Source organism: Hemibagrus wyckioides, linkage group LG07, assembly GCF_019097595.1.
Source record: "Hemibagrus wyckioides isolate EC202008001 linkage group LG07, SWU_Hwy_1.0, whole genome shotgun sequence".
Lineage (NCBI taxonomy): Eukaryota > Metazoa > Chordata > Actinopteri > Siluriformes > Bagridae > Hemibagrus > Hemibagrus wyckioides.
This window is the reverse complement of record NC_080716.1, coordinates 23,181,968-23,204,374: the sequence shown is the minus strand read 5'-3', so window position 1 is coordinate 23,204,374 and position 22,407 is coordinate 23,181,968. Positions and strand designations below refer to the sequence as shown.

Genomic DNA, 22,407 nt, shown 5'->3' with positions numbered 1-22,407 from the left:
GTAAACAAGCAGCTTGTGTAAACATGCATGATAAAACACAGAGTGATGTGAAAGAGGATGTGCAGTGACACAGACATGCAAACAGGTTGAACCTGTAGCTGATCCATTACAGCAGGAGGCAGTAAGGACGTCTAAAATACTAGTTGTGTATAAACTCAAGAAAACTCAGTGGTGTTTAAAGAAGAAAAGGTCCTTTAAGCGCAGGGTGACATGGGGCAAGTCCTTGTGCTACCTCTACAGGAAGGAGGTGGAGTCCATGTGCCATTCTCCAAGCACATACTCCTGCCAGCGCCTTCCATGATGTAGCCCACGAAGCAGGAGTACACCACCACATCACCGAGCTGGAACACCACCCCACGGACCACTCCATTAGCCATGTGGAGAGGAGGGCCGCAGGACACCCCTGTGTAGGGTCAAGATGGATTGGGCCAGCCAGTTAGAGAGGGCGGTTCCCAGAAAAGGGTCAGTCGATGACAGCTGGCCTTAAGAGGGATGCATGGACTGCTGGACTTGTAGAAATTTGTCAGACCACAGCACTGCAGGTTAAAAACCTCACTTGCTTTAGTGCATTAGCTAATTATATAGGCTTTTGTGAAGTGTGCTACATTGTGCAGAGGAAACCACAGAAATGTGGTCTTCTATTATCAGAATTTAGCACCCTGCTTATAATCAAGAATTGGGTCATTCTTTGTAAGCAGTGCTTTTCTGTCCCTGATCAGATCCTTCTTATGTTCGAGATTATTATATTTTATATTAATGTGCTTCACTAATGTCACCCATTTATTTTTAGTTAGCTATATTTTATGGATTTGCATCTGTCACCACACTTTAATTTCTTGTCATTTCTCTATTGTAATGCTGTGTTTAACTATAATACTGATAGAATGTCTTTTATAGTTCAAAACAACATGCTGCATGTTACTCTTTAGACCTGCTCTGGCTTATTTGCAATTATACAGTAAATCGTACAGAATCATTTACATTTTCCTGAAGAAGAGAAAATAGAAACTCATCTGGCTAAATATTTCTATATTTCTATTATATTTTATTTCATACATTATTTTATCATTTTAGATTTTGATTAATAACATAGCATCAGTTCTTTTACTGAAGTCGGGTGAAAAGTCATGTTAGTTAAGGCAGAAAGCTAACGCTTGGTAGATAGCTTTCTAGCTTTTCATTTTTTTTCCTGTGATTTTCAGGACTCGGACCAGTTGAAATCTGACCACTGACCAGATGCAGAAACACTGTGCTGGTAAAACTGTGCTGCTAAAACGGGCAGACCATCTTTGCCAGCCAGCTTTCTTATTACTGACTAACTTAATCAGTAAAGCTTTTTCTAGATTTGTAGAAGATTTCCTAGTTGCTATCTCTTCCTGTTGTGTCGTAAAAGTAACTCGATTCTATGATCAGTAGCAGGAAGTCAGAATCTACTTAAAAGTACAAAGTTGTACTGAAAACTGCACTGTACTGAGAGCTGTATTCTACCAGAACTTACCTGTTGTTCAACCTGCTGGTAAAAACAGATTACCCGCTTTGACCAGCCTGTGTTATGAATAAAATGTGATTAAATGTGAATGAATAAAATGTGATTCTGTTCATCTAATTGGTCTTTATGTTCTTATTGTGTAATCTGAAATTTTATGGGTTTTTACATGAACTGCAATAATTGACCTGACAATATTTTTGATCGAATGCCATTGTTAAGATTTACAAATAAAATTGTAAATTCATGTGCAAAAGAACTTCCACAACAATATGACATAAAACTGTAGAAGTGGATGTTTTTACAGGGATATACTGTATATCTGTAACATATCACCTATATCAAGATAGCATACCATTACTGTAAACAAACATTACAGTAACATGCTATAAATAAATACAAATTACAGTAACAACATTGGTTGTCTAGAAGTTACTATAAATTTACAACAAAAATGACACACTATATAAATCCATCCATCCATTTTCTATACCCGCTTTATTCCTAATTAGGGTCACGGGGGTCTGCTGGAGCCTATCCCAGCGCACACTGGGCGAAAGGCAGGGGTACACCCTGGACGGGTCACTATATAAATATCTAGTAATATTTTTCCGTTATTAAATTAACCTACTCTTCCACATCACTTTCTTAAATAAACATGGCATTTGGTAGCTGCTAATATAATAAATGTTTTATATGACAATCTCTGTGTTCCTCTCATACACAAGGCACTTTCCTAAGCAGAAGGACACTGCAGAAATAAATGAGACTTTTTCAGCTCCACTTCATCCGCTCTGACTAATCTTGCTGATATCATAGCGAATCTTTTTTCCATTCTTGGGGCACCATGGAGCTATTACACATATTAATTTCTTGTAACCTAAAAGACACCACATTCAAAGAATAACCCAATGACTAACCAACCGTATTTGTGTAACAGTGCTTAAGCAGGAAGTGCCAAAGAAAAGGAAGCGTGAAAAGAAACATTAGATTGCTGGCTGCTGTGGCAACAGTTTAACTGAGTGTCCTATTTTTGTGATACTAACAGAAGTGGAAATTAGAGGCAGGTGACTGTGGTGTAGGCATGTGTACGAGTGTGCCACATACACTGGTGGCTTCATGATCGTCAGTGCAGTCAGCGTGGCTGTAAATACAGGTGGAGTTATAAGGAATACAACAGTAAGAGCTGTGGTCAAGTCAACAGTGTGGCAGTTAACATAGAGATTTAATGTTGACAAAAAACGTTCATGTTTGTGGGTGTTCACTGTGAGTGTCTGTTCTGGCCATAAATTTGGTTCATTTGTTTTGCAGGTTTTATTTTTAATTTAAAAAATGATATGATTTTAGACTACATGGGAAAAACTATCAGGTATTTGGTGCAATGACTGGTCAAATCAAGTATTTAAAAGTGCTTAAAAATTGGCAAGTTGCTTATTTTTATTACTTAAGAGTATATCTAATATTTTGCTAGTGAAATTACACTACCAGTCAAAAGTTTGGACACATCTTCTAATTCCATGGTCTTTCCTGATGTTTATTTCTTTCTACATTGTAAAACAATGCTGAAGGCGGCCGAAATACACAATAATGTCCTTTGAACAGTTGATATTGAGATATGTCTGCTACTGATGCTCTGTAAAGCCTTCATAACGCCTCTAATCTGAGGTGCTGTTAAATGGTGATTTCTGAGGCTGGTAACTCTAAATGAACTTCCCCTCTGCAGCAGAGGTCAGTTTCGGTCTTGCTTTACTGGGATGGTCTTCATGTGAGCCAGTTTCATCATGGTGCTTGATGGGTTTTGCAAATGCACTTGACAATACTGTTCTTGCAAGAACTGTTCCAGAACACCTGACCTTCGTGTCTTAAAATAACAACGGACTGTTTTTTGTTGTCATTACATATGGATTACTTAAGTCCATGTGTGTTATTTCATAGTTTTGAAATCTCCAGTATTGTTCTAGAATGTAGAAAATAAATCCCTAAACAAAAAACATTGCATTAAAAGGTGTGTCCAAACTTTTGACTGGTAGTGTATTTGAACTGTCCCTCAGCAGCCGTTTTCTGCATCTATTCCCACATTGCTTCTTTACTTTCTTCTGTTAGGTATTCATTCTGGCAAATTTCCCCACTGTCGTGCGAATTTCCCGCTCTGTGGAAAGTATGAATGATTATGTTACTCTTATCTGTTGATCTGGTTTGCTGCTGGTCTGTGTTTTCTTGCTGTGGTAATAAAACTTTGCAGGTGAAACAGGCATGCAACAGTGGGCTGACGACATGCTGTGCAAAAGAAATATCTTACTTCCTCAAACATTACGGCCTGTGTGAAAAAGGCACAAGCTTTTGAGTGAAAAGAATAGAAATTCTGACTGCTCATGCAAAGGAAAGAGAAGGGGAGAGTTTACACCTAAAGCAATAACCGCAGTCCCTTTCTAAAAACAAAACAAAAAACAAAAACAAGACACAAAAAGGTCAAACAACCAAATAAAAAAGCCCCCAAAAGTCTGGTCTTAATGACAGATTTAGGGCTGCTTTAGAGCAAAATTCCAGTATTTTACTACACAGTATTGATATAAGACGAAACATTTCATTTATTCAGGATAAAACATCAAATATACCCTAGACTGGATTTACATTTCATGTTGAAAACAAAAACAAAAACAATGCTTCAGCATATGAATAAAATAAAAAGGAACATTTCCAAACGTGTACACAGCACTATATCCAATAAGGCTCCTTGGTTGCTTCTCTGACTAATGTCCTCTTTACCAGGTCACTGATATTTAGTGGACGGTCTCTTCTAGGCAGAATCATGGTTGTGCCATATTCTTTCCATAGGTTTTTTTAAAAATGGATTTTAATGATGTTCCGTGTGATGTTAATCTGCATGAACAGGATTGGGTTTAGTTTATCTGTAGGCCAAACGCTGTGTTGTAATGCTGTGATACAAAATATCAATAGAATGGCTGCTACGAGTCGATAATCAGTAGAGACTGTGTGTAAGTGTAAGTATTATATATTAGGGCAAAGAAAGATAATGAAAATGAGATACAGAACTGCAAATTCAGTGAGACAGAAACTGGGAGTTTCAGTTGTAAACCAAACATCTGCTATATCGAAGCCAAAACTACGGTGCAAAGCTGAATCACTGACTGAATGAAACGATGAACATATCGCCGCTACAGGATATTGGATATAGGATATATATTATAGTCATGTGTATATGATTTACGCATGTCTCTGCTTAGTGTTACTGGGTAATACTGGTTTCTGACTAGCTTCATTAATCATTGTGAAACTTCTTTAGAAGTGCAAATATGTGGGAAAAAATCCCCTAATTACTCTCTGGGGAAAAAAATAAAAATATATATAAGTATATATTTAAAGAGACTCCTGTAGTGCTGATGCTGATTCAGTTTAAAAAGTTTAGGGATAAGGAGAAGAAACTTGTGATTGTTTTTGGATAAGCCTTTCACTTTTCTTCTTCTATTATGATAAAAAGAGTAAATAAAAGGAACAGTTGTAGTGTAGGAATAGTGCTGAGAGATGTTTACTTACTCTCACAAACTGCCCTGATTGGAGTCCAGGTCTGGTCACTCCTGCAGGTTATGATGGCAGTACTTTGGCCATGACGCCCTTTGACCTGCTGACCTTTAGGACAATTGATTGGCACTGTCTGACCCACCAGGAATAATGTGGTGTTGATATTGTTCCCCGTCAATCCAGGAGGTGGAGGACATGACTGGGCTGAAGAGGAAGGAAAGTTAATCAAAAGTGGTCATTAGTTGTAGCATCAAATAAAAATAAATAAAATAAAATCAAATTTAGGAGTGAACTGATGTGGGAAACATTAAGAGAGACTGTATCTAATTTACTCTCATGTGCTTCTAAATTTACAACAATATTTAAAATTTATAACAATTGTGTAAGAAATCCGTTCATATTTAGATATCAAATTATATTAGATTTTTTGTTGCTTGGTGCATGAAATCTAATTTGCCCCTAGGTTCTGTACCCAGTTTGAACATGTCTAGGCTAGAGCTCTTACTGATAAATGAATCATATTTCTTCTCAGCTACCTCACCTAGCTCTCAGTAAATATAAATGATTTACCGGTGATGTGATGTAGGGAGTGGAATGATTGTGTCTAGTAGCCTTACGTGTACAAATAGGAAAAGGTGAACTCCATGAACCATTTCCCATGCAGACAACAAGAGACTCCCCCTGTAGAGTGTAGCCCTTATTGCAGAAAAACTCAAGAGCCTTCCAGCTAACCAGGCTCTGTTCCTGAACCTTTCCATTTAATAATCCTACAGGCTTTTCACAACCTTTGGAGGCTGAAGCAAAGATATTCACTGAAATACATGTTCAGGTTGGTAATTTGGTAAATATTATAATAAATAGTTATATAAATAGTACACCTGTAATTAAAGCAGGTTTCTTACCTTCACATCTTGGTGCAGGTGAGCTCCATGTTCCATTAGCCAGACATGTGAGGTTCTGTGAGCCAATCAGGTTCATCCCAGCGTTACAAATATATGTCACATTACTCTGGTGTGACTCATCAGTTGGCAAAGAAACAGCATTTTCCACAATGGGTGGAGGACCACATGAAGTTACTGAAAATATGTTTAAAGCAAAAATGTTATTCCATATACATTTTATGTACCCAAGACGCTGAGCTAAACACATAACACCATCCATTACAGTGACTTTTGGTAGATGGTGTATTATATATTGTACGTAATATTCCCTGGCTGCAAATGAGAAAGAACCAATTACTGTATATATATGAGTGGACAGGATGGTACCATTTACTCCCACTGGGTGATTTTGAAGTCTTTTTGTAAGTGGCTATTTTGCTAAAATGAGGCCAGAGTCCCTACAGTAGAGACTGCACAGTAGATATGGCTAGTCAGACAGTGAGTCTAACTCTCACCCACCCATCAGTGATGGACAGTACAATAGTGTTTTGAGTGAATTTCTAACCTACAGTTAACTAGCTAGCTGACATTGTCCATCATTTTAATCAAAATAATTAGAATTATAAACAGCTCATATATGTTCAGTGAAAAAGAAATGCAAATACAGATTTGTATTTCTGTTACAAATCCAGCCTTGTATATAGACACTAGAAAGAACTGCATAACTCAGACATATGGAGAGATATTGAGAGAGATATTGTCCACGATTAACGAAGCACATCACAGACTCACCGACACACTCAGGCTGGCTGCCACTCCAAGTTCGGTCTCCCTGACAGATCTGAACATTATGACCCTACGATGAATTGATAAAAAGACAATAAGGAATTGAAAAAGGAGGCAGAACGGATGTAGAATACACTCTCTCAAGTATACTGTAACACACACTCCTGCAATTTATTTTATAACATGTTTGTACCATGATTTCGGTTATACAGTATCATATATATATATATATATATATATATATATATATATATATATATATTAAATGAATGCATATCATTACATTGGCTAGTTATTGTCCAGATGTTTGAAAGTAATATGCAATGCTGAAAGCCATTAGCCTCCACCCTGTCCCCTGTCTGTTATTTATGGAAGCTTTGACACCATTTTAGAAACAGCGACACACTGTGGATACGAAGAGCATTACAGATATATGTGTGCATTACAGATAAATACTGATATAAGTCATGCAGTTATCTGTAATAACTGTCTACAGACTACTTGGGTATGAGAAACATCAAAGCATAACATCATTTATTTATTTATTTAGGCTGGTTAATTCTATGTATTTATTGCTCCACTTAACTCTTTGCAATCTACTGTTCTAATCCTAACAAAATGGTAAATTGTTAAGTATTGGCATTAATTGTGCATAATTACAGGCTGCAAACAACTGTGACGTAATTTCATATATTGACAGATCTACTGATAGGCTACAGAATGATGCAAATGTATTGAATATGATACAGTGTTTTTTGGTACTGTTGGTAGACCACATTATCTGAACAAGGTTAGTGTTTATAGACACCACAAAGATGCCTGGCTAATGAGTCTATTTAGCATTTACATCCAGTCTCTTATATGATCATATACTATAAAAATGTAGCACCTGCACAAGGTTAAAAATGAATGTATCTTACAGTATGAAACATATGTTATTTTTAGGGAAACACTACCATTGAGCTGAATGTGTTGAACTACTATTATTGACATATTAATTTAATTGGCTTATTGTTAGTTATTTAGTAGAAAGTAAACAAAACCTGTTCACTCTCAGGCAGATATAACTATATTGATTATGCAGAGAACTAAACATATTAAAAGTACATTCTCATAATATACAATATAAAATCTTACCTGTAATTCAAACCCTGGCAAACAAATGTACACAATCATGTCTCCATAATTGTAGCTGTCTCCTTCAATATTACCATGGAGAATGGGGAGGGGCTTTTCACAGATGACAGGCACACATGAGTTGGAGGAGAATGATGGAGACCATCTACCAAAGAGCTAGATAAAATAAAAACAAATTAACATATATCATCTGTTCCTTGATTCTACAATGATATTAAAGTTTTACTTCTTAAGTCAAGTCAAACACAATGTTTAACTTTAATAAAAATTAAAGTTAAATGCAAAAATCAAGGCATACTTCACATTCTGATAGTGCTGCCCCCTCGAGATAAAATCCTGTCATGCAGGATATTGTGACAGTGCCTCCTACAGGTGTGAGCTGGCTAGCTGTGACCACAACATTGGTTAGGTTGTTGGGAAGGCTGCACGGTATCGGCTGACACCTTACACTTTGCTTGGACCAAGTGCCATCACTCTGACAATTGATTACGTCTGTTTGTGTAGCCAGCATGTACCCCTCTTTACACCTAAAACAAAGACAATCAGTAGAAACACTGTAGTCCGGAGTGCATCATTTTTACATATGCAATGTTATAAGTCATATTGTCATAAGTTAAATTACTTGTACTTAGCCTTGTTGCCATAGGTAAAAACAGATTCCATAATCTCTGTATTTGGAACAGGAGGGGGCTCTCCACAAGACACAGGATCACAGTGTAGACTTGGAACTTCCCACCTACCCAACCTTCCACAGGAGAGATTTGGGTTGCCACGTAAACGGTATCCTTGTCTGCATTCATAGGTGACTTCATCCGGTACAACTGTACCACCTTGCACAACAGCATTGGGTACTGCAGGAGGAGGTGTTGCACATCTGCCTCTGCTACAAATGGGAACCCCTGGACTCCATAATCCTCCCTTGTCACACACAGATTCAGTAGGCCCAAGAAGCGTGTAGCCCTCATCACATCGGAACCACACACTGGCCCCACATGTGTGATCCCGGCCAAGCACAACACCAAACCTCAGTACTGGTGGGTTGCATATACAGAGCCGGCATTCTGGCACTGTCCCAACCCAAGTGCCATCTGCTGCACAATGAAGAATTGGACTTCCAATGGTCTCATAGCCAGGGAAGCAAACATATTCCACAACATCCTCAAAGTTAAAACTTGATCCATTTAGAAAGCCATGACTAATATCCTCAGGTGGGTCACATGTGACTATGTCACATCGTGGTGGAGGGTCATCCCACAGTCCATCACCTCCACACACGAGTGTGGGCTTTCCTGCCAATGTATAACCCACATTACACTCATATTTAACTTTCCCATTATAACCATAATTTGTTCCTATGACACGGCCATTTTGAATGATAGGGGGTCGACCACAGTTAGCTAGGAAGCACTTAGGGGCATTTTCACTCCAAGTACCATTAGCAAGGCAAACACTAGTGTGTGTCCCATGCAGGATAAATCCATTGTGGCAGCTAAAGAGTAGGCGCTTGCCAAACGTATAATCATCTCCTTTAATTAAAACATCATTTGCGACCACAGGACGTCCACAAGACACAGCCTTACACCATGGTGCTTTGCCATCCCATTTTCCATCCATTTGGCAAGTCCTATTTTTTACACCTTGTAGGACAAATCCAGCATGGCATTCATATTGTATAACTCCACTGAAGTGAAAATAACTTCCTATCACTTCACCATTTGCAATACCCCCTGGGTCACCACAGTTTACAGGAACACATTGGGGTGCTTCATTACTCCACTGATGTCCGGAGATACACTGTTGTACTGTTGGGCCATCCAGCTCATATCCTTCATCACAGCTGTACTCCACTAATCTTCCCAGTACAGTATCTGTTACTGTTGCTGATCCATGTTCAGGATGAGGGGGTGTATCACACTTAGCAGGTACACACTTAGGAGCTGTCCCATTCCATGTGCCATCTTCTTGGCACACTAAAGCAACTCTACCATTCATTTCATAGCCTGCATGGCAGCGATACTCTACCATGGTTCCATGCAAGAAGCTGGTGTCTGCTGGTGAAGGGGTATCTGCTGGTTTATCACCGGTCAACTCAGCAGATGGATCTTGAATTTTAAAATAATCACCAAAATCAATGTGGGGAGGAAGACCACAGTCTGCTGGAGTGCAAGTGGGGACTGAACTTGACCAACCATGTTCCTCACAGGTAAGGTGGCTCTGACCCACAAGCAAGAAGCCTGGGAAGCAGCTATAGAAAATGGTCACACCAAATTTATGATCCCGGCCTTCAACAAAGCCATTGTCAATTGGTTTGGGGGGCAAACAGTAGATTTGTTGGCAGGATGGAACCTCATTGTCCCATTTACCATTTTCCAGGCAGGTAAGAGTCTCTGAACCTTTTAGACTGTATCCTCGCTGACAGATGTATGTAACAGACCTGCTAAAGAGAAGTTGTGAGAACTTGGCAATGCCATTGGGGATCTCTTTGGGTGGAGGACATTCAATGGGACGACAAGCAGGTACTCCACCAATCCAGCGGCCACTCTGACCACATATCACAGTTGAGTTGCCCACTAGGACATATCCAGGCTTGCAGCTGTACAGAGCAGTGCTAAGATACATAAGTCCTTGCACATCCACTATACCATTTGATATTTCCTCAGGATGAGGGCACTCTACAGGAATGCATTCTGGATATGGGGTGCTCCAGTGTCCATCTGCCTGACAGCTAATAAAAGCTTCTTTTCTAAGGGTAAAACCTGCCATACAGGAGTAGGTAACTACACTGGCAAAATAGGTAGATGGATTTGATGATGGATCACCAAAGGAAACCTCTGGTGGTGGACCACAAGACACCTGTTTGCAGACTGGAAAAGAATCGTTCCATTCTTGTGATGGGGTACACCGAAGAATTTTTGCTCCATGAAGTACATAACCATCCTCACATGAGAGCTCCACAGTTCCTGAGTTTGAGTCCAAGCTTCGTAATACTAGATGGTTCTCCTCTAAAGGTGGCTCCACACACTGAACTGGAGAGCATTGAGGAGTTTTGGGCTTGTCCCACTTCCCATATTTTAAACAGGTCCATATTGCATCTCCATTGAGTTCGTAGCCATCATCACAGACATATTCCACTTTACTTCCCACTTCAAATATGGAGCCACGGTAGTGCCCATGCAAGATATCAGGAGGTTGTGGGCAGTGTAAAAGCTTACAAATGGGGGGATCAATGTTGGACCATTGCTTGTTGGCCATGCATATACGGTCAGCCTTCCCAGTAAGGCGATAACCCACATTGCATGTATATGTCACCTTACTATTGTACACATAGTTGGCTCTCCTTGTGGAGTCCTGGAAAGGATAAACAAAATAGACCAATCAACAATCTGTTATGGAATGGCAATCAAACAGACAAAACACAAACATAACAAACACAAATTATGCTCTACTCTTATGTATTTCACTGTGAATAACTGTAAAACAAGAATGCACGTTATCCATTACCTGAATGTAGCCGTTAATTAGACGAGGAGGAATAGAGCAACTAATAGGTTGGCAAGTTGGTAAAATCCCACCCCACTCTCCATTAGCCATACATGTTCTTCTTTTCTCTCCTCGGATATAGTAGCCCTTATCACAGCTATATGCAATTACAGCTCCAAAATTGTAGTTGGTTCCACTGACATAACCCCTCTCAATGTTCTCTGGCTTGGAGCATCTGATGGGCACACAGCCAATATCCATGGGTGAAGGTGACCATTCTCCTCCCATTAAGCATTTCAGAGTAGCTGTGGTATTGAGCATAAAACCTTCCTCACATTTGTAGCTGACTTCTGTGTTACTAGCATATTTGGGTTTATAAATGGAGTCTAGAATAGCATGAGGTAGATCAGGTGGATGTTGGCAGAAGGTGGCAATGCAGTATGGCATACTCTGTCCCTCAGGAGGTGCCCAAATGCCCTCTGCATTGCAAAACAACTTGGTGTTGTTGCCAGCGGTATAGCCATCATTACAAAAGTAGATAGCAGTGTCACCGAAAAGTTTGTGTCCAGTGTCAGGATGTGCATGGTCAACTGGTGGTGGTGGACCACATGAGCGAGGCACACACTGGGAAAATTCACGGCTCCATTCACCACTTGGTAGGCACTCCTGAGTTTCAGTACCTAGTAGTGTGTATCTGGATGTGATTAAAAATACTTGTTTACTACAGAGTTGTTAAGCTCACATACAGGATCAGAAATTAATACGTAACATTCGACATATTTTTCAAACATTTAACATATTTGTATGTTAAACTAACTTTGGAGGAAAGAATTGGGGTATAATTACCCTTCTTTGCAGATGTAATGCACCTGACTGCCCAGAGTGAAGTTGTCTCCTTTGACAACTGCATCCTTTAAGGGAGGTGGGTCTCCACAGTTCACTCTGGCACAGACAGGAGCAGGGGATGTCCATTTTCCAGAAGCTTCACATTTCAGCTCCCCTTGGCCCTGTATTCTTTACAGCATGAAGTTATTAACACATTTTTGCCATAAAAGTTATAATTACTATTCATTCCAAGATATTGATATTGCAAGGCTCATTTTCCTCATTTTACCTGTATCCTTTAATGCAGGTGTATCTCAAAGTTGACAAGTAAACTTTTCCATTGAGACTGAAGTCTGCAAAGTCCACAGCAGGGGGCTCGCTGCAGGTCACAGGCTGACAGCTAGGTGGAACTCTACTCCACGTCAGGTCAGACTGACACTCTATCTCTGTTGGCCCTTGAAGGATGTAACCTTTCTCACAGCTGTTTTTGGACAATAACATGTATGTTTTTATGTAATTCTATATAAAAGGCAGTATTTGCTTATAACAAAGTGGAGAAATAGTTTCCTGGGAATAATTCAGATGCTTCTCATAATCAACACTTCTTCTAGCACTAAAAGTGATACCTGAAAGTCACCTTGCTTCTGTATGTGAAGTTTGTTCCCTCCAAGAGTCCATGTTTTGGGACTGTAGGTGGACTACATGACAGGGCTAAAAGAATACAAAAAATATTCATAAAAAAAAAAACAGATAGAAACCTTAACTCTTCATAATAAAAAGGTACTGTAATAATCAGGTTGCTGTGGTGGCTCAAATGGCAAAGATTCTATGGTGGTGATTGGAAGATCAAGGTTCAAGGCCCAGTACTGCCAAGCTGTCTCTGCTGGGCTATTGAGCAAGGCCCTTAACCCTCTTTGTTCCAGGGGAGTTGTGCCATGGCTGACCCTGTGCTCTGACCCCAACCTCCAAAAAAACTGGGATATGTGAAAAAAAGAATTCCACTACACTGTAATGTAATGTGTGGCAATACTAATGTCTTCTTCTTCTTCTTCTTCTTCTTCTTCTTCTTCTTCTTCTTCTTCTTCTATTTCATCTAGTTTATCTTAGAGGCTAGTGACAACTGATGCCTCACAAGAAGCATAAGCATTTTTCCAGTATGGGCTAGTCTCTCAGTGACAGTGAAACTTGTAACACAGGGGGTTAATCAGATCACATGAATCTATTTCTTTAGACAAAATACAACTAAAGTATACTTTATATAAATTATAAAAAATATTGTTTGTCCAACTGATGTTATGATCATGTCTTCAATTACAGACTAATTTGAATAGCAAATAATGCTGGACAATAGTGCCTTAAAACATAAGGGCATTTTATGCGAATTTTAGCAATAGCTCCAAATGTATTTGTTTCTCTCCGAAATATACCCCTTAAAATTTTGACTTGGCTTTTCAGCCTTAGATATTTGGTCCAGAGACCATCAAGCACACTCTGTTACCTTAGGTTTCTATCTGCCCCATACCAGGTCCATTTCTGCATTACTGTTGCAAAACTATTAATTAGTGTCCACTTTCTAATGTGACAATCTCATTAGCCATTTTTGGATATCACTTCTAGCTTTACCATTCATGAAAAAAGCAGAATGTTAAGTCCTGTGGCGTACCTCTGCAGTTCCTCCCGTCCCCGGTGAAGGGGTAAATGCAGGTACAGATGTACGAGCCTTCTGTGTTCTGACAGCTGGCGTTCTCATCACAGTCAGAGCCCAAGGCACACTCATCCATATCTATAATATATATATATATACAGACGTACATATGGAGACATTAAGTATGTAAATTGGAAGGAAAATTAAAGTGCTAAAACACATTTCCAGTTTGAGTTTCTCTTACCCAGACATGCAGGCACGTTTCCGGACCATTTGCCGTTGTTGCCACACTGCATTTTGCTCTCACCGAGCAGGTAGAAGCCAGACTTGCACTGGTACAGCACTGAACTTCCAGCATAGAAATCCTCCCCATGATACTGACCATGCAGCATTGCAGGAGGTGTGCCACAGTTCACTCCTGCACCGAAACGTGTCATATGTGTGGGGTATGGATAAAGAGAATAAAGCAATTAAGTAATTTTATCCAATCAAAGGATTTTGCTGGAGACATGATTGTGTGCATGCTTGTCTGTGTGAATTTTTCTGTGTGAACATTATAATGAATCACAACACATGAATTTCTTTCTTGAACTACTGTAAAATTCTGTGTGTCTGTTTTGCCTTTTGTCAATAACTGAATTTTAGGCTTACACACTCACGTTCACAACGAGGCTGTGCATGGCTCCATGCCCCTCTGTTCAGACACTTCTGCACTGGCTCCCCCACCAGGTAATATCCAGGATTGCAGGAGAATTTCACCTGAGTGCCTGGTGTCACTGCTGGACTGGAAGAGCGCAAGTTGGGTACAGTATCTTGCAGCAGGGGGCAATCTAACACAGAAAAAAACATTATTTTATAAAGACTTGCGGTTACAACTAACCCCCCCCCGAAACCTGTTTAAAAGAGCATTAAAGTTTTTAAATAATACATTGCTTGACAGTTGCACAAAATGTCAGTAGATATGCCAATTATGAGATTAAGGAGCTTCAGGCTGAACTTATATGCAAAGTGAAAATGTTCCCCAACCTGCTTCACACACCCTGTTATAGCCTGGTGTAAGAAGACAAGCAGTTTTTTCATTGCTTACATTTGAATAATAGTACATGATAAGCTTGTGACAAAATTAAACATAAAAATGCTCTTCTACTACCACAGAGTCACCTTTTATTCAAATAAATGCAACAAACCTGCTGATCAGGTTCTGCAATTTGTCCATCCTGAGCACTCAAAAATCCTTCCACCAAAGGATTCATTATTAACAATTATAACATTTAGTGTGCATGTGAAAAGACAAATTAATGCAAATTCACAATCAAATCAGGGTAAACAGTGTTTTACACCACTGTTTTGCTCACCAGTGCAGAACATGCTCTTAGGGTTGGTTTTGACTCGACCTGTGATACCATGTAGGAAGTCAGGCCAGGCAAACACGTTCCCCCTCTGTAGGTCACTTGGACAAGAGCTGGCCAGAGACCTGATCTGAAGAAAAGCAAGAGCAAGCCAGACATGTGAACTTTAAGCACGGAGCACATTCACCCAGTTAAACTGCATAAAAATGACACCTGACATCAAGTTATAATAGCTTCTATCTGGTCAAATTTCAAATTAAATTTATTAAAATTATCCAGTTAAACAGAGTTTATTTCAATTATTTCAGTTTAGTTCAATCTGTGGGTTCACACTAATCTCCTTCTCTGTGTGAGTGTGGTTTCCTTTTCTTTCTTGCATCACCTCAGTAATGGTTAAAAATGCATATATTACAGTCTATGCCATGTACTTGAAGCTAACACAGGATCCATCAGCTAATGTTACTGCAACCGGATTGGCATGCTGATTTGGCTAGCAATGTTATGAGCAGTACGTCAATGACCCTCATGAACACTTACATTTTTATCAGGCATTCCCATGTAAACTTTAACATTTATATCACATGTATGTCAGATGTTAGCCTGTAATTTAAGGCAAACCTATAGTGTTTTCATTAGCTGCTCTGGAGTCACTTCCAGCTCTGGAACCAATTATCACTGCTGACCTGGGCTAGAAATTAAGGTTTTTCAGTATACTGACTTTCAAATCTGGAGTAAGTAAAGAAAAAAACCCTTCTGAAACTACAGATATCCAGGCCTCTGTGTCCTGCTAGCTAAATAGTTTCAAATAGTTTCCTTTGAGCATATGTTTTCTTTTGAGAATATTCTAAAATATCCAAATCCAACATCCACCATTAACAATTTTTGCCATTAAGAACTACTAAGAAAAGAGAGCAATGAGGGAAGAGGATGGTGTTCAGCCACAACTGATTTAAAGGCACTTGAGAAGAGAAGTAGAGCACTGATCTCATTCATTAATCACATGAGATCATACATTCCTATTTTGGGATCTCATCTAGGAACAATGAGTGGAGAAAAAACCCTTGTGAATTACTCGTTGCAATCAGCAGTGCCACTAGGTATTTTTATGACTTTTTCATGATTAATTGAAGCCTCTATTTAATGGTCCCATGTGAGGCAATATGTGTATTGAAGGCCTCATTATTAAATTTATATATATATATATATATATATATATATATATATATATATATATATATAAAATGCACATAAAAGGCAGATAAATATGAAATGGAACAAACGGCTTATTTAGCACAGAGGTACCTGCTGTGGTGAGTGGACATAATCCCAGATATTGAGCTGGCTGAGAGAACCAACAAAGGACTCAACTGGGTTGAATCCCTCGCCTCTCTGATCCTGATCCTGTCCCAGCACCAGAGCACCACCTCCTACACACATTACAGAGCCCCAAAAAGGATTAGTCATAATGCAGCTATAATCCACCCCAGTTTAAAGATGAAAAACTGTAGTTCTAACAAATTAGAAATAAGAATCACAATATCATACTGAGATATTTTAAAGGTTTGGGTGGTATTGCTGTACCTGGTATGGTGCGACCCATGGACAGACCCTTCCCACCATCAGAAGGGCTTCCATCGATGTATATCCTCCAGTCACCGTCTGTACTCCTCCACGTCACGCCGATGTGGTGCCACCGGCCGTCGTTCACCGCTGGACAGTCTGTGATCCTTTCTTTCCCGTTCACATACAGCACCCAACTAAATGACAGCAGAAGAGAGACCGAGGCTTACTTACCTACTTCCTTACTTATTAACACATAAGCCTCAAAATCCAGTGTTGATATTTGTCAAATAATATTCATGTTATGGTTGTGATCATTATGAATACTGTTTCACACACAAGTGCATACTTATTATTATTTTACAATGTTCTGCTAAGATGTTAAAAGTATTCTGTTCAAAGATCTGATCAGTTTAATGAAGTTAAACATGGTTTACATCAGGCCATGGCATATATCCCCATATTTTTGTGCAAGTTGGCTGAACATGGCAAGGATCCTAACCCCAAATTATATATAAAGAACTGCAGCAAATTAAAAGAATTTTGACAAGCTAATGTCCTCAGGCGGTTACAGAGCTATAAGAGGGAACAGCATTATTTTGCTTCCAGTACAGCGGTTTGTTCAGTGTAATGAAGTTAAAAACAAAGACTCCTCACCCGTTGTAATCTATAAGGAGAAAGGCGTTGTCACTGCCTCCATCCACTGCATATGAGATTGGAGTTCCGTAGTTGACCGTGTCTGATGATCTCATCCAGAATGTGCAGGTTATCTGAGTGAGTGCTGGCATCGTCCCATCCATCATCACATACCCATGAATACCAGACACCTCAAAATCCAGGTTGAAGGTGGAAGACATTTCTGGAAATAAAAAATAAACAACAACAAGAGGAACAACTAATTAATAGGAAAGCAAATAATAGGACAGCAAAGATCGGAGAAACATCAGAGTTTTTAAACATAAGTAAGTTAAGTAGCAATTATTTGTGTCATATACATTACTGCACAGTGAAATTCATCTTTGCATATCCTATCCTTAGGGGTTGGGGTCAGAGCACAGGGGCAGCCATAAGGGAGCACCTCTGGTGGACCGGACTTTGGGGGCCTTCTCAATGGTCCAGTGGTGGCAGCTTGGCAGTGCTGGGGCTCTTACGATCAACAACCCAGGAGTCTTAACCACTTGGGCCACCATCCCCCTATGATCCTAGTATCAGAAAACTATAGTACTGTGCATAATTAATCACACCAACCATGATATGTATCACATTCTGAAGTGTTACAACTGAAATGGACTTCAGTGGGATTATACACTATATGGCCAAATGTACAGACACCAGACCCTGCTATTGTAGATGAATGGTCAAAAATCAAGTCTTCCAAGAAGATCTCGGTTTATATACAGATTGTCTAAGAAAGTCTGCTTGTACCATATGTTATATAAGGGAGTGGGTCCACTACATGGAGGCTCTGCCATGCTGAGTGTAAATGATTAATCCATGAACTCATTGTGTCATATTTTTTTTGAGCAAGTCACAATCCATACACCTCCACCTCTAATTACTCCCTGTTTACTACATGTACCTGTTGTATTGACAGTCTGTTCTGAAATAAACATTTAAACAGCCTTTCTGTCTTGTACCCTCTCCTTACTGTCTTTCTGTATCTGTTTCTCTGTCATGGTGTTTATACCTGTCTCACACCTGGTTCCGTTGAACCCAGGAGGGCATCGGCAGGTGTAGCTCCCCACTTCATCCTTGCAGGTGGCACCATTCAAGCATGGATTAGACTCACACTCGTCCTCATCAACCTGGCACAGTTTCCCACTGAACCCACTCATGCAATCACACCTGAGGTTGAACATGAGGGAGAACGAGTTTGTGCCTGACTTGGTAGGCTGGCTGAACTCGGCAAGGATCTTAATGATCCAACATTATCTATGAAACATCTGCATACAGTAAATAACCAATCAGACAGAAAAGAAAGAACAGCAAAGTTACACAGCAGCAGTGTTGCAACAAATTTTGACACGATAATGTTTTCAACCAAATTTATTACTTCTCTCTATTCTGTATTGTATCCTTAGGTCAGTACCTCAGTGGCACTTTTTCCAGATCTTTAAGAGATGCTTATTATTGAGCTACAAGAAGGGCTGTGTTGAATGATATACACATGAGCTTCCATGCTACGCACTCTCAGTTCCAGCAGATCCACCACTTCAACCACAATTAACATAATCTAACATGATTCACAGATTTATCATTTTGTACTTTTATTGCATTGATTCTTTTTAATCGTTAACAGTGTAGCCTAAAGAAGCTGTGAAGCTGGAAATGTAAATTGTAGCCTGTGTATGATGGTGTATTTTTCACGAGATCTTTCCTGTTGCATTCATCAGCATCAGAACAGTATCTATTTGCTGTACTGATAAAATAGATTAAAAATGATGTCTTGAATCAGTTTTTAATATTCAACATGAAAAAATGAACAGTAATGAAACTTTTGAGTACAAAAACAAAGAAACATTTAACATAAATATGGTATGAAGCAGTCAAACATTTGACTAATTTTTACTTTCCACAATTCTATACTGTAACTTGTTGCTAGTGCCTTCAATGTCATTTCAACTTCTATATAAAACAATAAAGAACAATCAAAAATCAAAATAAAAAAATCAATCTATCATATGAATAACATCTTCATTTTGTCTTTTACCTGAAATCATTGACAGCATCCACACATGTTCCTCCATTCAGACAGGGAGCAGTGTAGCACTCGTCAATATTCACTTCACAGCTCTCTCCAGTGAAACCCGGCCTACACAAGCAGGAATATCCAGCATCCAGGTCCTTACACACCCCTCCATTTTGGCAAGGCCTGGACTCACACTCATCGATCTCCAGTTCACAGTGAAGTCCTGCACATAGAAAAGCAGGCTGCTCATGATTCTCTTCTTTGAGGAAGTCATCATATTGAATGTACAGTATTTCGATCGCAGGGATAAAGTGGCACAACTGATTTCTAACTTAAGATGTTAAGGAGAATGCTAATGCAAATATCATGAGGTATTTAATACAGTAGTAGGAAAATCATATCGCGTCAGTTTTAAGAAATCCTCTAGACCCTAGAAGACAAAAACAAAAGTCCAAGCTTTGCCCTGAGAAGTGAAGGACACTGAATAAGCTTTCCACAGAGTATGTTTTGGAGATTCACTGTTTCAAATAATTGCACACTGGATATTTTAATCTTTTATAACTTCCTGTTGTCTTAAATAGCATCAGAGTCTCAGTTCCATGTGTTGGAGTTGGAGCTGTTCACCTGTGAATCCATCTGCGCAGCTGCAGCTGAACCGATTCACCTCGTCCACACACACTCCCTTGTTTAGACACGGAGAAGAGCTGCACTCATTTATGTCGACTTCACACAGTGATCCTTCCCACACACACACACACACACACGCACAGACAAGTACATACATGAACAACCGGGCCAACCATGTGCTTAATCATGTCCAGGTCTTAGGAAAGAGGTCAGCGGCTGAATGGAAAAGAGCTGTAAGACAAAGCATGTGTCCTGCAGAGCCAATAAATCCACAGCCACCAGTCACTTTTCCTTTGAGACTTCTCAGACGGCTGTGCCAACTCGGAGTTGTTAAGCAAATGAAATTGGCCAAGCAGCAACACTCTGTGGCTATTTGCTCCTGTAAATCTGTGTTGGCAGTGAGGTCCTTACCCACAAAGCCAGGCTTGCACTGGCACTGGAAGCCTCCCACTCTGTCTCTGCACAGACCGCTGTTCTGACACGGAGCAGAGTCGCACTCGTTAATGTCACTCTCGCATTTTGCTCCTGAGGAAGTAAAGAAAATCTACTGAATTAAAAGCAAGCAAGCAAACAAACAAACAAACAAGCAAAATGATCCTCATTTTCAGGTAACCTGTCTATGAAGTGACCCCAAACTTTACAAGGTATAAATCTTATAGTCAGTGGATTTACATTTCCACTCACATGTGCAAATATCAGTCCAAAAGTTTAACACAGCATGTGTACAATAATTTAACACACAGCATATAAACTGGACTACACTTTCTTCTTTAAACTGAATACAATAATCTGCATAATACTCTTTCAGGAAAAAAGATACGGTACATTTTTGCATAAAGTGTGAACAATATTAAATGTACCATTAAAGGTATGTCAGATGTCTTTAAAGTCCAGATATGTACTCTTAATAAAGCTCATTGATATTTCATCCTCAGTCCTTAGTCTGGATGCAAAGTATTAAAGGGGATGAAGCTGAGATTGTGAAAAGTAATGTAGCAAAAATCAATCATGCTTTGAAAAACACTCTCTCCAGCTTTTTTTTATTGCAGGTTCTTGAGAGGATTTTCCTTTCAAGCCAATTACATTCATTTATACACATAGTTTAGCTGAAGGCAGCTGTTCAAAAATAGAAGAGAATTTCATAGATTTTCTCTCCTCTCTCTGGTCTGATTAGCACAAACCAATGATATGGCCTGTTCAAAACTCAACAAGAAAAACTAAATGTTTAAAGTCTGTGGTTGTGGTCAGAAAGATGGAATCTTTCTTTGTACACAACACTCCTCTGATGATATGTAAACAACTGAAAAACAATTTGTATCTCTGAATACGCTGAATACGCTAAGATGTGTCTTACCTGTGAATCCTGGGAGACAAGTGCACACATAACCCACTCCCACCTCCTCACAGGTGCCCTGGTTCTGACACGGGTTGAGGAAGCACTCATGGAATATCTAAAACACAACACAGAGCAGGTCAGATTGTTCATTTATCTGTTCCTGTTGACTGAGATTGTTATTAAGTTTAGGACATGAGAAGACTGGTCAGGAATCAGCCAAAAAGGTTCATGATAAAGAATATGTATTCAACAGTTGAGCTGCTCTTGAAATAATAGCTGACAGCAGAAGACGTATATGTTGTGGAGGTCCACAAAGCAAGTTTGTTCCCAAATTAGCTAAAGAAACTCTTGAAAAAGGCTATTACATTGGTGATTACTTTGCTGTAACAGCAGACCCCAATAGTTTTATTTCTTATTTAAAGCCTAAGGACTGTGATTTAAATATAAAACATAAAATAGCTGTAAATCAGATAGAACACTTGCCTGACTGCTGGCCTGATAGTCTCTTATCACAGGAATTTCTGGAGCTGTAGTTATACTTTCCTCCTTAGGCAGGAAACTAGAGCCAAATGCTGGGATGCAGAGGTTTACAGAGAGAGAGAGAGAGAGAGAGAGAGAGAGAGAGAGAATGATGAAAGAAAAAAGATAATAAGACACAGCCTGCAACTGAGAGACATGTCTTCCATCAGAACTGGATTAGATCCTCATCTTTTCCAGCCTGCACCTAATTTTCCTCTTGTGTTAGAAAAATCTTCCTCACAAGTCTATCAGACAAGCAGACTTCCTTTCAGTCAAACACGTTCAGTCAACTTGGAAGCAGATTTATGTAATGTTTAATCTATAGTTTAAAAGTGTTTTTCTATCTAAAGAGATCATATAATATTCAAGAAGTCATAGGAAAAACTGTAATTTAGAATATAGTCAGTAATACATATAATATCAGGTTTGGATGTTATAGCTCTGCCTTCAGCTTCAAACAAAGGAGTAGTGTCAGATTTGGGGAAAGGGGAAGTCTTGTCAGTGTTTTTAATGAAGAATGAAGGATGAATCTTTGACTTGCTGGAGT

At 39.3% G+C, this 22,407-nt stretch overlaps 1 protein-coding gene and 1 long non-coding RNA gene across 9 annotated transcripts in view; one reads left to right on the top strand and one right to left on the bottom strand.

The window, feature by feature from the left end:
* svep1 (sushi, von Willebrand factor type A, EGF and pentraxin domain containing 1) overlaps nt 1-22,407 on the bottom strand; it is an 84,973-nt gene that overhangs the window by 4,553 nt on the left and 58,013 nt on the right. For 2 of the 8 annotated variants that reach the window (XM_058394974.1, XM_058394981.1), the window contains 25 exons: nt 21,825-21,913; nt 21,360-21,456; nt 20,417-20,530; nt 20,003-20,116; nt 19,400-19,601; nt 18,377-18,534; nt 17,347-17,548; nt 16,711-16,886; nt 16,432-16,556; nt 15,136-15,259; nt 14,440-14,610; nt 14,025-14,198; nt 13,799-13,918; nt 12,762-12,846; nt 12,425-12,616; nt 12,157-12,324; nt 11,332-12,004; nt 8,453-11,178; nt 8,129-8,357; nt 7,831-7,986; nt 6,700-6,763; nt 5,929-6,102; nt 5,644-5,838; nt 5,042-5,230; nt 233-403 (listed from right to left, as the gene is read on the bottom strand). In XM_058394974.1, the coding sequence (XP_058250957.1) occupies nt 233-403; nt 5,042-5,230; nt 5,644-5,838; nt 5,929-6,102; nt 6,700-6,763; nt 7,831-7,986; nt 8,129-8,357; nt 8,453-11,178; nt 11,332-12,004; nt 12,157-12,324; nt 12,425-12,616; nt 12,762-12,846; nt 13,799-13,918; nt 14,025-14,198; nt 14,440-14,610; nt 15,136-15,259; nt 16,432-16,556; nt 16,711-16,886; nt 17,347-17,548; nt 18,377-18,534; nt 19,400-19,601; nt 20,003-20,116; nt 20,417-20,530; nt 21,360-21,456; nt 21,825-21,913 (6,888 nt within the window). Of the gene's footprint in view, nt 1-232; nt 537-1,528; nt 4,367-5,041; nt 5,231-5,643; nt 5,839-5,928; nt 6,103-6,699; nt 6,764-7,830; nt 7,987-8,128; nt 8,358-8,452; nt 11,179-11,331; nt 12,005-12,156; nt 12,325-12,424; nt 12,617-12,761; nt 12,847-13,798; nt 13,919-14,024; nt 14,199-14,439; nt 14,611-15,135; nt 15,260-16,431; nt 16,557-16,710; nt 16,887-17,346; nt 17,549-18,376; nt 18,535-19,399; nt 19,602-20,002; nt 20,117-20,416; nt 20,531-21,359; nt 21,457-21,824; nt 21,914-22,407 lie in introns of those variants that run through there. The other 6 variants (XM_058394978.1, XM_058394976.1, XM_058394975.1 and 3 more) reach the window with 5 other exon arrangements.
* LOC131356136 (uncharacterized) lies at nt 402-1,606 on the top strand. The gene is made up of 2 exons (XR_009204991.1): nt 402-542; nt 1,203-1,606. It is a non-coding gene; the product is annotated as an uncharacterized LOC131356136 (long non-coding RNA).